Source organism: Carcharhinus amblyrhynchos, chromosome 14, assembly GCF_965287045.1.
Source record: "Carcharhinus amblyrhynchos chromosome 14, sCarAmb.v2.hapA, whole genome shotgun sequence".
Classification (NCBI taxonomy): Eukaryota; Metazoa; Chordata; class Chondrichthyes; order Carcharhiniformes; family Carcharhinidae; genus Carcharhinus; species Carcharhinus amblyrhynchos.
In genome coordinates this window covers 61,077,150-61,092,587 of record NC_137337.1, presented here as the reverse complement: position 1 = coordinate 61,092,587, position 15,438 = coordinate 61,077,150, and the positions used below count along the sequence as shown (strand labels likewise).

Sequence of the window (15,438 nt, the reverse complement as noted above, 5' to 3'; positions counted from 1 at the left end):
TTAGTGGGTCTGTCGTGACAGTGTTGCAACCGCTTCTACTACTTAAGTGTTACATTAAGACAAAATATGTAATGTTAAAGTAGAAACTTAATTGTGCACGCATACTCTGGGCTATTATCCCCTGCTTTCAGATACACCTCACCTGGAAACTATTTATTCAACTTTCTTTCTGAAACTCAACTAATTAGAAAAGAGATATAAATGTTGCTCCCATATCTTTTAGCCTTGTTTCAGCATACCTGTACTTGTACATTAGCAAGCTGCTGGCCTGATTCACAATCCCTATCTGACCTTCAGATTTTTTCTGCCCTAGTTTATTGTTTTAACAATGCCATATTTATTGCTCTTCTGAAAAATTATTGTCAGTTTCTTCTGTGTCCTAAGAGATCTGCCTGCTTCCTACTGTCACAAAACACTCTGTACCATTCCCTGTTGTAGTTTATTCTTTTCATAGATCTTCAATTCCTGAAATCAAAACTTGACATTGATTCATATTGCTTTCTAATTTATCCCATCTTTTCTCTTCAATCCTGGTAACTTCATACATTCTGCACTTTGGTCTTCATTTTGGACTGCTCAGTGGGAAAGGGAGGGCGAAAGTGAATGCTCTGAATGACCTTTCTGATTACGTTTCAGGGTTGCTGGAGGAACGAGCATTGCTGATGGGTCAGATGGGCCTACACGAACAAGCCCTTTTTATTTATGTTCACATACTGAAGAATATTAAAATGGCAGAAGAGTAAGTATATCACAATCCATTTCAGGAGTTTAAATTACTGCGTTTAATACTTTTTTTACTTTGAGGGTTTCTGGATGCTTTTAAATATGTAAGTGTTGGGCCTGCAATGCTGGGTTCCATGGGTTCAAATCCAGTATCAACTAATTAATGTGCCTAGCTGCTCCACCAAGTGAGAGCAGAATGAGTTTGATGTACCTCTTGAACATTTGTTTGCATCTACATCTGGAGGTCAAACCTGCTGAGTATTGGTGAGGGTGAGCGGTTTACATTTGTCCTGTACTCAAATCCAGTGCTTTCAATGTAGTTGTGTTATACCAAAAAGTGTTTTCTGCAGTCATTTTTTACTGGCTCAATATTCATTTTGCATGAATCCTGGTCCCACCCACAAAATTGGTCACTCTCCAGGGTGAAATTGAGAGCACACTAATTCAGGAATACTCTTTGAATTGTGTTCATTTTCCTAGGGGTGAGTCGAGTAGTGGGCACATTTGAAAACTATTTTCAAATCAGATATATTTAAATTACTAAGCAACTAATTAGTGTTAGGAAGATGACAGTCTGTAGAATTCAACAGGCAAATGTTTGATACAAAATCGAAAAACAAAGGCTGTTGGCGTTGGATGTTTTAAGAATGGGAGATGATTTGAAGTGATGTTCCCCAAGAATAAGTTGTGCGTCCATTAAGTGGCCTAAGCTCGGGTGTAGAGAACAGTATTAGACAGTTTGCAAATGATACAAAACTTGGCAAGATTGTAGACACAGATTCGATGGAAAACTCTTCAGCCTGGGTCACCTCCATGCCTAAGCTAAACTGACCACCATTGATATGCATGGATTTAGATCTTCCTGTCAGTGGCAAATGTTAAGAAAAATCAGAGTTGAGAGCAGAGGTCGTGAACTCCAACCCTTGACACGCTATGGATTTCTGCATGTGCACAGATTGGGAATGGGTGCGCTTCAGCAAAGTAAATTCTTTGGACCAGGTACAGACATCTGTGCAGGAAGAGAAAACTGAAACTGAAGTGGGCTATATCAGGTTGCCACCAAAGTAAGCTGTGCACTGCCTACTTTTTCTTTGGTGCTCGGTCTCTCTACCTTTTTGTCCACCACGTGTGCTATTTATCACAGAACAAAACCTGCACTGTACCTTTCGGGCTGTTGTGTGGCCATGCATCTGTGTATTTCAGCATGACCATTGGTGACTACTTTGCAATGCATAAAAGAAGCAATTAAGTTTTATTACGATTTCTGAATGCGCAGATTCTAAGTTTGTGATTATCCAAATGAATCTTGGTGCAAGTGTGAAATGTAATATCATCAACACATCTCTATTACATTTTGGTTACAATTTTGTGGTTTTGCTTCAAGTAAAAACTCTTGCTGTCTTGGCTTGCACATGAAAACTGGCTGCTTGAGGCTACTACCACTTGTTGAATTGTACCTGACCAACAGTTAGTGTCCAGGAGAAGAGAGAATTAGGGCCAGAGGGAAAATAGATGTATTTTCTCAGGTTTTTACTTGGATCTTCACATGATCAGCGCAAGGTACCAGCAATTAATATATTGGAACACTGCCTGTTGGATTGATTTCTAACTAATTTCAGCAAGTTCTGTTCATTTTATAAAATAGTTTTTTGGACTGAGTTCACTTACATCCTTATCAAATTAAATCAAACTGGACTTAGTTTACACCTGTTGATTTTAATGAGTGCCTATTCTGTTTGATTTCAGATACTGTCACAAACATTACGATCAGAACAGGGATGGCAACAAAGACGTGAGTACACACACTAGTAATCCTCCCTGCAGAGTTCCAGGGTTTTATTTCATGTGGAGCTCAAATAGCAGAGATTACTGTTTCAAATTGTAAAGAACAGCCTTGTAGCTCTTGCTCAACAACACTTGCCACACAAAAGCTGAGCAGAAACATGCCCCGTCCCTCAGTTGAGAGCCTAGTGAGATGAAGATGAACAGTTTAGCTATTGCCTGCCGTACTTTAAGTGGAAGAGAAGGAGGATGTGTGCCCATCCTTTATGATGGGCACACATCATTAAACAGTGGTCATTGTTGTTGTATTCAGCAGTTGGTTACCATACTATTTAGTGAATTTGTTGACAGAGAGCAGCAGGTTTTTGTGTACTTGCGTGTTATATATAGTTGGTTAAGTCAATCAGAGATGTATTAAAATATTTTAAAGTTTGCTGCTTAATCTAGCTTATATAGAAGGTTGAAAGGTGAATGATTTACAAACAATGTCATTGTTTCATTTAGGTGTACCTTTCTCTACTACGTATGTACCTGTCACCACCTGACATTCACTGTGTAGGACCAATCAGGATGGAGATACCCGAGCCACAAGCAAATCTGCAGGCTGCGCTGCAAGTACTGGAGCTGCACCACAGTAAACTGGACACCACAAAGGTATTGTCAAAGTTACATCTACACAGGCAAAACCATACATGTCAGAAAATCCAAATCTGGAATCAGCAGCACCAATTTTTTGTTTGTGAACAATACGAAAGTGCATAATAGAATTATTGCACTGAACTTTGGCTGACATTGAATTTTATATGAGGCAAGTTAACTATTTTTGGAGTGTGCTATTCCACAATAAAGAAGCAACATGTATATTACGTTACCTCAATTTAGTAAGGACAAATATATACTTGAGTGTATGTATATGTATATGAGCTCAGTTGGCTAAATGGGTAATGTGTTGAATAGGATTCTGTAACTCCAATGTTTTCAGAGCTGAACAGCTCATGGTTAAATGACGTAGCCAATATTCGGTTGTGGAACTATGTAGTATTTCGCTTCCTCACAACCATTCTCTGCCCAATGCAAGTTTATAATTAATTCACCCTTTGGACAAATAGAATGTCATCATACATAATTAAACAAAAACAGATAGTGACGTTGGAAGATTTATGTCTACAAAGTACTAATGGGTTCTCCTGTCACTTCAACAGATGAGTGTTTGGCAAGTTAAAAATGGTTTGTGCCTGGGTTGGTGTTGTCTCGTGTGACGTTCAGCCAGGTCTCAATTTGAATAACTGATTGCAAATACGCATATGAAATCATTGGTGGAATGCTTGGAGGTGTTGACTTTAGCTTGCTTGCTGTGAAGGCTATTCTCCTCAAATGTTAAAATTGCTTGATGACAGATCTCTCCAAGGTTATTTCTTTCCCTGCATTGGGATCCAGCTTGCAATCCCTGAGGCTGATTTTCAGATTGTCTTTACATCTAAGTTTGGAACATCCTGTGGTGTGGGTTACCATGCTGCGCTAGTTGTAGAGTAACTCTCTTTGATAAGTAGGAATCCTTCTTGTAAACCACATGACAGACCATACTCTTAATGTCAGGTATGCAACACTTTGCAAGGAATTTTACCGCCTTGCTCACTCGAGGCTCGTAAGATCCTGCCCGAGGCCAACAGAGAATGCCATTCTGCAAGCCTGACCCACCCCGATTCTAGGGTGAGCAAGGCAGTAAAATTCCGGCCTATATTTCCTCACTGTTGGAAATTTTGTTCTGCCATCTGAGTTTACAAATAGACCTCAAGACAACAAAGAAAGAATGCTTCCAGTTGTTTTATATGATGCTGATAGATTGTTCAAGTTTCACCTATAAAGAAGCAATGTTAAAGCCTGGTAGACTTTGATTTCTGTTCTGAGACAAACTCCATGCTGTTTCCAAAGTTTGTAAGTGAGCCTGCTGATTGCTAAGCTTGCTTTTGGCAGACAATGGTTGATTTTGTCAGGAGCGTAGAGTTATTGGAGAGGATACTCCCAAGAGAACAACATTTCTGTACTGAACGGAAGGATGTGTCATTGGTAGTGACTGTGAGTCTCATAATACATGGCCAGGGGCACCAAAACAAGATTACTGTTTTCTTCAGATTTATTGGGTTGTAATTTCAGAGCTCCCAGCGTTGTTTTGGGAGGTACCCCAAAGATCTGCTGAAGAATCCCCTTTGAAATTTCCCACACAAGGTTTGCATGGCAATTGACCAAAAATGCACACTTCCCCTGGGCAATTGGCATGCATTGGGAACCATCCGAAAATGTGATATAAATTGCAAACTTCAGATGATTCCAACTGCATTACAGTCACCAATAGTTACCCAGCAAAAGTTTGAAGAACTAAAGTCACTTTTGGTAACAATCGTACACACTTATTGAGCCACAATTTTCTCCGAGTGACAGTCAGCAACAGACTTGCAACTGGTAATCAGTGACTTGTCTTCACTAAAATTCTTAAGTGCCTGCCTCGCCCTGATCTTTCTGACTTAGGTGGTGAGATTGAAGCAATAAAGCAGGTGAGTTTAAATGTCCAATTGCAAACAACAGGCCACGGAAAAGCTAAGTGTTAAGTTCAGTGAATGCTGGATGGGTGAAAGAGTCAGACGTTGGAGGTGGGCTGGGGAGGAGAGTCAGACAATGGGGTGGGGGCAGAGAGTTGGGACATCGGTGAGAGGATACGACCTGGGTCGGTGGTTGGGGAGAAAAGGGTGAGTCCCATTTAGAAGGGGGTTGGGGTGTTTTGTTGGTGGGATGTAGGGTAGTCCCCTGGGGATGTTTGAGGTGTCCTTTGCTGGGCTTGGTCTGGGTCTTTAAACTAGTTATGTTAAAGTTAGATGTGCTTTAATTCTTTCTACTCTTTTGGATTGGTGTATTACTAGCAGCAGCATCCAAAGTTTAGAGCCGTAAATCGCTTTGTCAGATAGTTCCCAATACAATTGGTCAGGACAATTGCCAGGTAAACCCTTACTTGGGAACCTTAAAGAGGTATTCCTCAGAGCATTTTTGGGGTGTTTCCTCCTCCTCCTCCTCCTCCTCCCCCCCCCCCCCACCCCCCCCCCCCCCCCCCCACCCCCCAAATCCAATACTGAGGACAGAAAGGTAAAGGTAAATGTTTCATTCTACCGCTTTAACTGGAACAATGCTCTGAATATTTATCACTCTTGGGCACCCAATATGAAAAAGTGGAATGATGAATGTATATGGTTCTTTGGAACTTTAGTTCATTTTTGTAACTGTATCCAGATTTTTGCTGAGATGCACTGGCATCCCATGAGTTGCTTGGCTCCATTTCTAGATGTTGAAATTGATCAATCTGCCAAACAGCTTTTTGTAGTTTCTTGCAAGTCTATTTATGTTCACAAGAATGAATATGTTGATAAGATTATATATTAGGTTGGTTTAAATGTCTTTAATTTTTGTTCAGAGAAATGGTACATGGTTTGTGTATGATTTAATGAATTGTACTTGTCTAAGAGTGCACCCAGTACTGTTGTGCAGTGCTGAGAATTGTTGCTTTGGGGGAACAAATTGAAATTATTTGATAGTTCCTGGAGTTCATCTAAATCTGATAAAGAAATATCAAGAAAAATTGGAAAGCTCATCTTGGAAGATTGGGTCATTGCTCTTTGAATCCTGATCCAAACTTTAAAGTTCAGATAATTTACAATAAAAGTTACCTAGAATGCACAAACGCTATAAGATCATTATAAATTAACCCTCAAACCATTGCCTGCTCAGAAAAATCCCAGTCCCCTAACTGGCTGTGATTCCTGTGAGCCTGGTCAGTTTATCAACCAGTTCAGTTAGCAAAGGCCTCAGAGCTGAGCCTAATCCTTTTCTTATCCAAGCATGTATCAGTCGAGGCCAACATGCACAAAGTATCAAATGTGTGCATTGAAGATCTTTCAATGATCCCGATGACCGTGTAGATGACTATTATTGTGTACTGGGAAGAGTGTTACACTATTGTAAATATTGTGTTAGGTTATATTTACAAAGCTGTACTTCATGGTTTATATGCAGAGATGTTTTTCCTTTCTGTAATTTTAAAATAATGTTTCTGTAGACTTTGAATCTGCTTCCTGCCAACACCCAAATCCGGGAGATCCAAGTATTTCTGGAGAATGTTCTTGAAGGAAATGCACAGAGACACCGCTGCAGTCAAGTTATGAAAAGTCTCCTTCATGCAGAGTTCCTTCGTGTAAGTACTAGAACCTAAAGATTAAATGTACTGGTTTTAGATAGACATTCCTATTTCAAGCATAATAGCATCCCAACAAACAAAAGTACTTCCCATTACCTATTTCTGTGTCAAATTCCAGTGACAAGAAAACGAGTTCCATTACTGCTGTTGTATCTATTTCCAGTGGGCTAAGCTATATCTTGAACTTGTGCATTTAATCGAACTCTAGTGAGTAAAATCACTTCCCATTCAGTCCTAATCTAGTGCATTTTTGAGCACCTTTGATTAACTAGGCTAATAGTCTTCATTTTATTTTGTCCTGTTATAAAATCTTTAGCAGGAACAGATTGAAGCAATAGATTAATCACTAGCCATTCAGCTCTGAGACTAGTTCAAAATCGTAACTAGTCTCTTAAAATTCTTGCATTTGGAGGAGACTGTGTTCTTATCACACTAATAAAAACGCAGTCTCCTCCAGCTGCAAGAATTTTGAGAGAAATGAGTTCAGGCATAGTTGCACAAGTGCCCCTAATTTGGCAATCTGTTTGGACAAGCTAAAGGATAAAGGATGTCTTAGAACAAAGAACAAAAACACCCCGGGAAACAGGCCCTTCGGCCCAACGAGCCTGCACCGCCATTTTAACATTACCAGTTCCCCCCTCCACCCATGACCCTTATCTATTGTTTTATGGCAATCCACATTGAGGGAAACTAATTTAGGGACAATTTATTACTTCTAATCAGCCTAATAGCACATCTTTGGGGTCTGGGAGGAAACCGGAGCACCCGGAGAAAACCCACGCAAGCACGGGGAGAATGCGCAAACTCCCACAGACACTGGCCCAAATCCATGTGTCTGCACAGCAAACAGTGATAGTCACTGAGCTGTTGTGTTGCCCAGCATCTGGTCCAGTTTAAGCACACACTAACGACATGAAGCACTAGGCCAATCTCGAACATTCAAGAGCAGCCCAAGTACGACCCATCGCGTGTATGCCCCTCGTCGGACAACAAGGCGGACTGACTTAAAACCTGTGAATTAAAAGAGAAAAAACATTATTATCATACCATATCCTTTTACATTACCAGGGACGTCCCAATGCTAATGAACCTTATTTAAAACAATCTCCTATATCCTCCCATCTCCAACCCACTCATGTGCCTGTCTAAGTTGCTCTTAAACAACTCCAGCGTGCTTGCCTCCACCACCTTACTTGGCAGAGCATTCCATACCCCCACTACCCTCTGTGTGAAAAACCTCCCTCTAATATCTGTATTATACCTCTCCCCCCTCACCTTAAACCCATGGCCCCTCGTACTCTGTGTCTCTAACATAGGAAATAGATTGCCTGTGTTTACTCTATCTATACCCTTCATAATCTTATACACCTCTATTAGATCCCCCCTCGGTCACCGTCTTTCAAGGGAAAACAGCCCCAATTTGTTCAATCTTTCCTCATAACCCAGTCCTTCCATACCAGGCAACATCCTGGTAATGCACGAAATCTGAATGCACGAAGCATTCGGAATAAAGTGGATGAGCTGGTGGCGCAGATCGACACAAATGGATACGATCTGGTGGCCATTACAGAGACGTGGCTGCAAGGTGACAGGGACTGGGAGCTGAATGTACAGGGCTATCAAGTGTTTAGGAAGGATAGGCAGGAGGGAAAAGGGGGGGTGCGTAGCTTTGCTGATTAAGGATAGCATCAAGGTGGTAGCAAGGGATGATATTGGAGCCAAGGAGCAGAACGTGGAATCGTTGTGGGTGGAGATTAGGAACAGCAAAGGGAGGAAGACACTGGTGGGTGTCGTCTATAGGCCCCCGAATAATGATCTGGAGGTGGGGCGGGCTGTTAACGCGCAAATAAGTGCGGCGTGCAGGAATGGGACGGCCATAGTTATGGGGGATTTCAATCTGCATATTGATTGGTCGATCCATGTTGGACGCGGTGGGCTCGAGGAGGAGTTCTTGGAATGCTGCCGGGATAGTTTCCTGGAACAGTGCGTGTTGGAGCCGACGAGGGAGAGAGCTATCTTGGATCTCATGCTATGTAATGAGGCGGGTAGAATTAGGGACCTTGCGGTGAAGGATCCTCTTGGGGAGAGTGATCATTATATGGTGGAGTTTCTGGTGCAGATGGAGGAGGAGAAAGTGGGTTCCCAGACACGCGTACTTTGTTTGAATAGAGGGGAGTACGGTAGGATGAGAGAAGAATTGGCGAATGTGGACTGGGGGAGCGCGTTGGAGGGAGGGTCTGCTGAGGAGCAGTGGAGGATCTTTAAGGAGATCTTTCTTGGTGCTCAGTGGAAATTTATTCCAATGGTCAAAAAGAACAGTAGGAGGAGAGGTAATAAGCCGTGGATAACAAAGGAGGTGAAGGAAAGTGTTAAATTAAAAGCGGAGGAATTTAGAGTAGCTAAGAGTAGTGGGCGAGAAGAGGATTGGGAGAGGTTTAAATGTCAACAAAGATTGACAAAGAAGTTGATAAAGAAGGGTAGGAGAAACTATGAAGCTGGGCTAGCGCTTAATATAAAAAAGGATGGCAAGAGTTTTTATAAATATATAAAAAGGAAGAGGCTGGCTAGGGTGAATGTTGGTCCTTTAGAGGATGAGAAAGGGGACCTAGTGGTAGGGGATGGGGATATGGCTAAGGTATTGAATAACTTTTTTGTTTCTGTCTTCACGGAGGAGGACGTGAATAATTTGCCGGGTGTTAGTGATGGAAAGGTGGTAAGACTGGAGGGTCTTAATGACATTACTGTTACTAGAGAGGCGGTGCTCGACAGACTGGAGGGGCTGATTGTGGACAAGTCCCCAGGATCGGATGGAATGCATCCGAGGGTTCTGAAAGAAATGGCGGAGGTGATAGTGGATGCCTTGGTGGTTATTTTCCAGACGTCGCTGGATTCCGGGGAAGTGCTGGATGATTGGAAAACGGCTAATGTTACGCCGTTGTTTAAGAAGGGTGCCAGGCAAAAGGCGGGGAATTATAGGCCGGTTAGTTTAACGTCTATGGTAGGTAAAATGTTAGAATCCGTCATTAAGGAGGAAATTGCGAGGCATCTTGAAGGGAACTGCTTCATAGAGCAGACGCAGCACGGTTTCATTAAAGGGAAGTCGTGTCTGACAAATTTACTGGAGTTCTATGAGGATGTGTCTAGGGCGGTGGATAGAGGAGAGCCGGTGGTTGTGGTCTTTCTGGATTTTCAGAAGGCGTTTGACAAAGTACCTCACAAGAGGTTATTGCAGAAGGTCGAGGGACATGGAGTTGGGGGTGGGGTGTTAGCGTGGATAGAGGATTGGTTGTCAAATAGGAGGCAGAGAGTGGGGGTCAACGGGTGCTATTCGGATTGGCGGATGGTGACTAGTGGAGTGCCCCAGGGGTCGGCGCTGGGGCCTCAGCTTTTTACCATTTATATAGATGATCTGGAGGAGGGAACCGAGTGTAGGGTGTCGAAATTTGCTGATGACACCAAGATTGGGGGAACGGCAAATTGTGCGGAGGGTGTGGAGAGTCTGCAGAAGGATCTAGATAGGCTGGGCGAATGGGCCAGGAAATGGCAAATGGAATTTAATGTTGGCAAGTGTGAGGTGGCCCACTTTGGTAGGAATAATGGTAGGAAGGACTATTACTTACGTGACGAAAAACTGCAGCAGGCGACGGTGCAGAGGGACCTCGGGGTCCTTGTGCATGAGTCGCAAAAACCCAGCTTGCAGGTGCAGCAGGTGGTCAGGAAGGCAAATGGGATGCTGGCCTTCATAGCGAGGGGGATTGAATATAAAAGTAGGGAGGTCTTGCTGCAGCTGTATAGGGCATTGGTGAGGCCGCAGCTGGAGTACTGTGTGCAGTTTTGGGCGTCGCACCTGCGCAAAGATATTTTGGCCTTGGAGGGAGTGCAGGGGAGGTTTACTAGGCTGATACCAGAGTTGAGGGGGTTGAGCTATGAGGAGAGGCTGAATAAACTAGGCTTGTACTCGTTAGAGTTTAGAAGAATGAGGGGAGATCTCATTGAGATGTATAAGATGATGAATGGGATGGATAGGATAGAGGTGGAGAGACTCTTCCCGCTCAAAAAAGACAGTAGGACTAGGGGGTACAGCCTCAAGATAAAGGGGGGGGTGGTTTAGAACGGAGATGAGGAGGAACTTCTTCACTCAAAGGGTGGTGAATCTCTGGAATTCTCTGCCCGTTGAAGTGGTGGAGGCTGCCTCGCTAAATATTTTTAAGACACAGGTTGATGGGTTTTTGATAAGAGAGGGGATTAAGGGTTATGGGGAGAGGGCGGGAAAGTGGAACTGAGCCACGACAGATCAGCCATGATCTTATTGAATGGCGGGGCAGGCTCGAAGGGCTAGATGGCCTACTCCTGCTCCTATTTCTTATGTTCTTATGTTCTAAACCTCCTCTGCGCTCTCTCCAGAGTCTCCATGTCCTTCCAGTAGTAAGGTGACCAGAATTGGACGCAGTACTCCAAATGCGGCCTTACCAACGTTCTATACAACTGCAACATTAGACTCCAGCTCTTATATTCTATACCCCTTCCTATAAAGGCTGACACACCATAGGCTTTCTTCACAACCTTCTCCACTTGTACTGCCACCTTCAAAGACTTGTGCACTTGCACCCCCAGGTCTCGCTGCGTTTCTATACTCTTTATGGGCATACCCTTTATCACATAACGCCCCCCTACATTATTCCGGCCAAAATGCATCACCTCTCATTTATCCGGATTAAACTCCATTTGCCATATATCTGCCCAATATACCAGCCTATCAATATCCCGTTGAATTGCCAGACACTGGCTCAAATCCATGTCTTCTATGGGAAAAATGTCACATTTAAATGGTGAAATTCTCTTACCTTTAAACTGTGGGGTCAAGCAGAGGAAACTGTACTCTACATTCATCCTTGCTATCCTTGACCTTGAATTGCTTAGTGCTAACCTGGTTGCCCAAAATGAAATTACTCTCTTCTTCACTAACATCTCTGATGTTGATAAGTGAAAACTTTCAAGAAAAATAATGGGATTAGGAAGCAGGACCATGTGTGGCTTCTTGACCTTGGAAAAGTTTTAAAAGTCTGTGTTAGCTTAAAACCATTTTGTCTGCTTTATTTGATGTAAGGCTTAGTTCAGTACCAGCAATCTCAGCTGCAGTTAAGAAGTTCATTGACAAAGAGAACATAATTTAGTCAGATACTTCAGTGCACAATGCAGTTCTGAATGAGTGCTGCACTGTTGGAGATGCCATCTTTCAGATAGTTTCCTCAAGTGTATGTGGAAGATCCCATGATACTATTTAAAGAACAGCAGGGAAGTCTCCTGGTGTATTGGCCAATACTGTGCAGAAAACAGGCATTGTATTTGACTGCATTGCACCAGTGACTACATTTCAAAAGTGTTTTATTGGCTGCAAATCACTTTGGAACATACTGAAGTTATAATTGTTGCAAATGCAAGTTCTGTTCTTTTTATCTGATAGATTCAGGAGCAGAGAATTTATCATCAGGAGGTGAAATGCATCATAACGGAGGAGAAAATCTGCCGAGTCTGCAAGAAGAAAATTGGAAACAGGTTCAGTCTTCAAATACTTTCCCCAGTGTTAATACTTACCTATTAAAATCTAACCTTAACATGATTCCTAGGTAACGATCAGTTTGTGGAGACAAGTCTTCACCAAAAATAAAAATGCTGTTAAATATCCATTTGTCCTGCAAATACATCAGCATTAGGAATATATGTTTACACTTTCCAAGTGTGACTTGTGCCCGTAGAGAACCATTTTAGCTAACAGTAAGGGTCTTTGAGAGAAGTAATCAGCAATGATGAATTAAGAACATTACACAAGAAACTTACTCGACAGGATTTTAAAGTCTAAATGCACTGTTTCACATGCTCATTTCTATGTTCCCACTTGTTTGACATCTAGATTCATTATACAATCATCTGTTCTTTGCATTATTTCCTGAACCTACACACTGTGCAGTCATCAAGTTTTTAAATACCTGTATTGACGTGAATACTCCTTAAGTTTCCTAATAATGTTTCCACTTTCTATGATCATCAGATGCTGCCCTGCACTATGGATCATGCTTCTTCACTTGAATTTATCAATGTATAAATAAGATAGCCAGAGTCTAGCAATTATTCTAGGCCTCAGGTACGTGTCATACTGGTAGCAGCCACCACCTCCCCAGCGGCGCTGCCATTCAGTAGAGCTGCTGGCTTCTGGGTGAACGGCATTATCAACTTTATTGTTGTGCAAAGGCTAAGGATCAGCCCTGCCAGAGACAGTTCGTTTTAAGCTACTGACATATACCAATTACATGGGGAACCAACATTGCTAGAGATCTGGTAGCATATCTGTTGCCTGGTACTGCGGCACCAGCAAAGATAGGAGTGCAGAAATGATATAGGGACAGGGAAAAGTAAATTAATCCAAAATGTTTGTGTATTATAGACCCACCAACCAAAAAAAACGCAAGTTTGGGTGAACCAGCACGTCAGATAAATTCAACACTTGAAAACTCCTTGACTTTAAAATTGGAATAGAAAGAATAATTCAGAGAATTAGTGTATCTGACATTCCATACAAACATCCTTTACATACTTATGATGTTTTTAAACTGTTTATTCACCTGGTTATTTATGTTGTTTCTTCTCCTGCAGTGCTTTTGCGCGTTACCCCAATGGAGTTGTGGTCCATTATTTCTGCTGCAAAGACCGCAGTGTTTGTCCCACAGAGACGTGAGTGTGTCAGTTCAATCAGGATGCAAGATCTTTTTTTGTTCTCATGGACATTTGAATAAGATGAACTTTCAGTTCATGACCTGACTCACCGTTGGAGGATGAGTGGCCATGTGATATGCACTGTGTAATATATTGTTAACCTCATTAATAATTGTGTACAGATACTCTTACTGGCATGTCTGCTTTCTGCTTGCATTGGGGAGTTGCTGAAAAACTGGAAGCTATTTCCTGTGTGTAAGTTGTATATTTGAATTTTGTCATTTCATGGAAGACAGTTGCACTACATAAGAGCACATCCCCAGAGTCTGAAAGCACATTTGTGGTTTTTAGACTTCACCAGAGATTAAAGGGCAAATTTTACCTTCCCACCCGCCACAGGAATTGGGGCAGGCGAGGGGTGGTCTATGGAATTTTCCAATTTAGAGGCGAGCGCAGCTAAAAAAAAAATCCGCCTTAAATTTCTTATGAAGAGGTGTGACATTCTGAGAGTTTATTCTCCTTTTACCTAACCCCTCTGTTCGTAACATTCTTCAGTTTGTAGCTCCTGACTTTTACTTACACATCTCAATGGCTGTGTGTGTTGTGTGCCTTTATCTACATGCAAAAAATACTCAGTGATGCATTATGTAGAAGTGGCATGTTCACTACTGGTATGGGACACCTTTCCATACTACACCGTCTGGCTTATGATAGTATAAAGATTATGAAGTTTATTTGATGGTTCTATTTTGGATCGTGAATCCTTAAATGTGAACAATATTGGGTGTATCTTGTCACTTTTTGTCTCTGAAGTCTAGTTTAAATTGAAAAAAATTATTGTATGCCATGCCACTTAATATTTCTATCACTTTTAAATCTCCACATACTCATGCAACTTTTATACAAGTACAGAACCATTTCCCATCTGCTTTGGGCTAAGCAGATGCCCATGCAACTGTTGGGTAAAATTCTTGTCTTGGCCATGTAAGATACTGGAAGGCTATGATACCACTGGAATCTTATTCCATTCATTGTATTTTCAGGCGAAAAGAGAGCCAAAAATGATGGTGCAGAAATGTTCTTTTGGCTACAGACAACCAAAAAGTTGAATGCTAAAACGTGCTCCAAATGAATGGGGATGTATTTTGCATGTGTAGCTGAATGCAATGGAAGAAGTCTAGTTATGGGATTGAATTTGTTCCAACATAATTTTTAAGAGGTGTTTAGGTTTTGGCAGTTGTGTTTTTCTTGCTAAATTTTCCTTTTTCTCAAACGGAAGAATTTAAAATAGTCATTCGGCATCCCTTCACCTCCGTCCTCTGCAGGGCACCTATTCAAAGGAAAGGAGTGCAGTGACATGAAGTGTGAAGGGTTGATTCTGAAGTGTGTGTGTGTGTATGTGTGTGTGTGTGTGTGTGCATGTGCGCGGTGAGCTGGGATTTTGTATGCTCACATGCACATGAATTAAATCTATGCCTTTCAACGGTATTTCAGGGAGCACAATGGGGAAATAATAGTTGAAGATCAAAAAAGAATAAAAAGTACACGCAACAATTTGCCATTGATTATTGTAAGGATCAGGCTAGCAGAACTTAGAAGGTACAGAACATCCCCAGGATTTTGCATATCAGTCTCAGTGCTCAGATCTGCATTGCTGCATTGCTACTAGGCTTAGAATTAAGACCTAATGTCCTTAAGACAATTCATAAGATTGTCAGCTGGAGAAAGGGAAAGCAAACAGGTTTGAGAGTGAATATATCATTCTGCTCAATTTTGTTTTCTGGTGAGTCAACCAGACCTCAAGACAGCCCATAAATCTCAGTTTATAAACCATAAATCATTGTCTGCAAGTTGGAGTGCACAACTACTTAAAATAAGATAAAAACTGGAAAGAAAGGAACAAAAGAGTTGGAGGAAGCAATCATGAATATGTTATTTTTTAAAAAAGCTTTATTGAATGGTACAACAGTTTTACACTAACA

At 41.8% G+C, this 15,438-nt stretch overlaps 1 protein-coding gene across 1 annotated transcript in view; it reads left to right on the top strand.

The window, feature by feature from the left end:
- Positions 1-13,888, top strand: part of vps39 (VPS39 subunit of HOPS complex) — an 81,523-nt gene extending 67,635 nt beyond the window's left edge. The window contains exons 20-25 of the mRNA XM_080202980.1: positions 637-739; positions 2,470-2,515; positions 3,010-3,159; positions 6,608-6,742; positions 12,210-12,301; positions 13,397-13,888. Of these exons, the coding sequence (XP_080059106.1) occupies positions 637-739; positions 2,470-2,515; positions 3,010-3,159; positions 6,608-6,742; positions 12,210-12,301; positions 13,397-13,478 (608 nt within the window). The 3' untranslated portion in view covers positions 13,479-13,888. The remainder of the gene's footprint in view (positions 1-636; positions 740-2,469; positions 2,516-3,009; positions 3,160-6,607; positions 6,743-12,209; positions 12,302-13,396) is intronic.
- Positions 13,889-15,438: the final 1,550 nt, after the last annotated feature.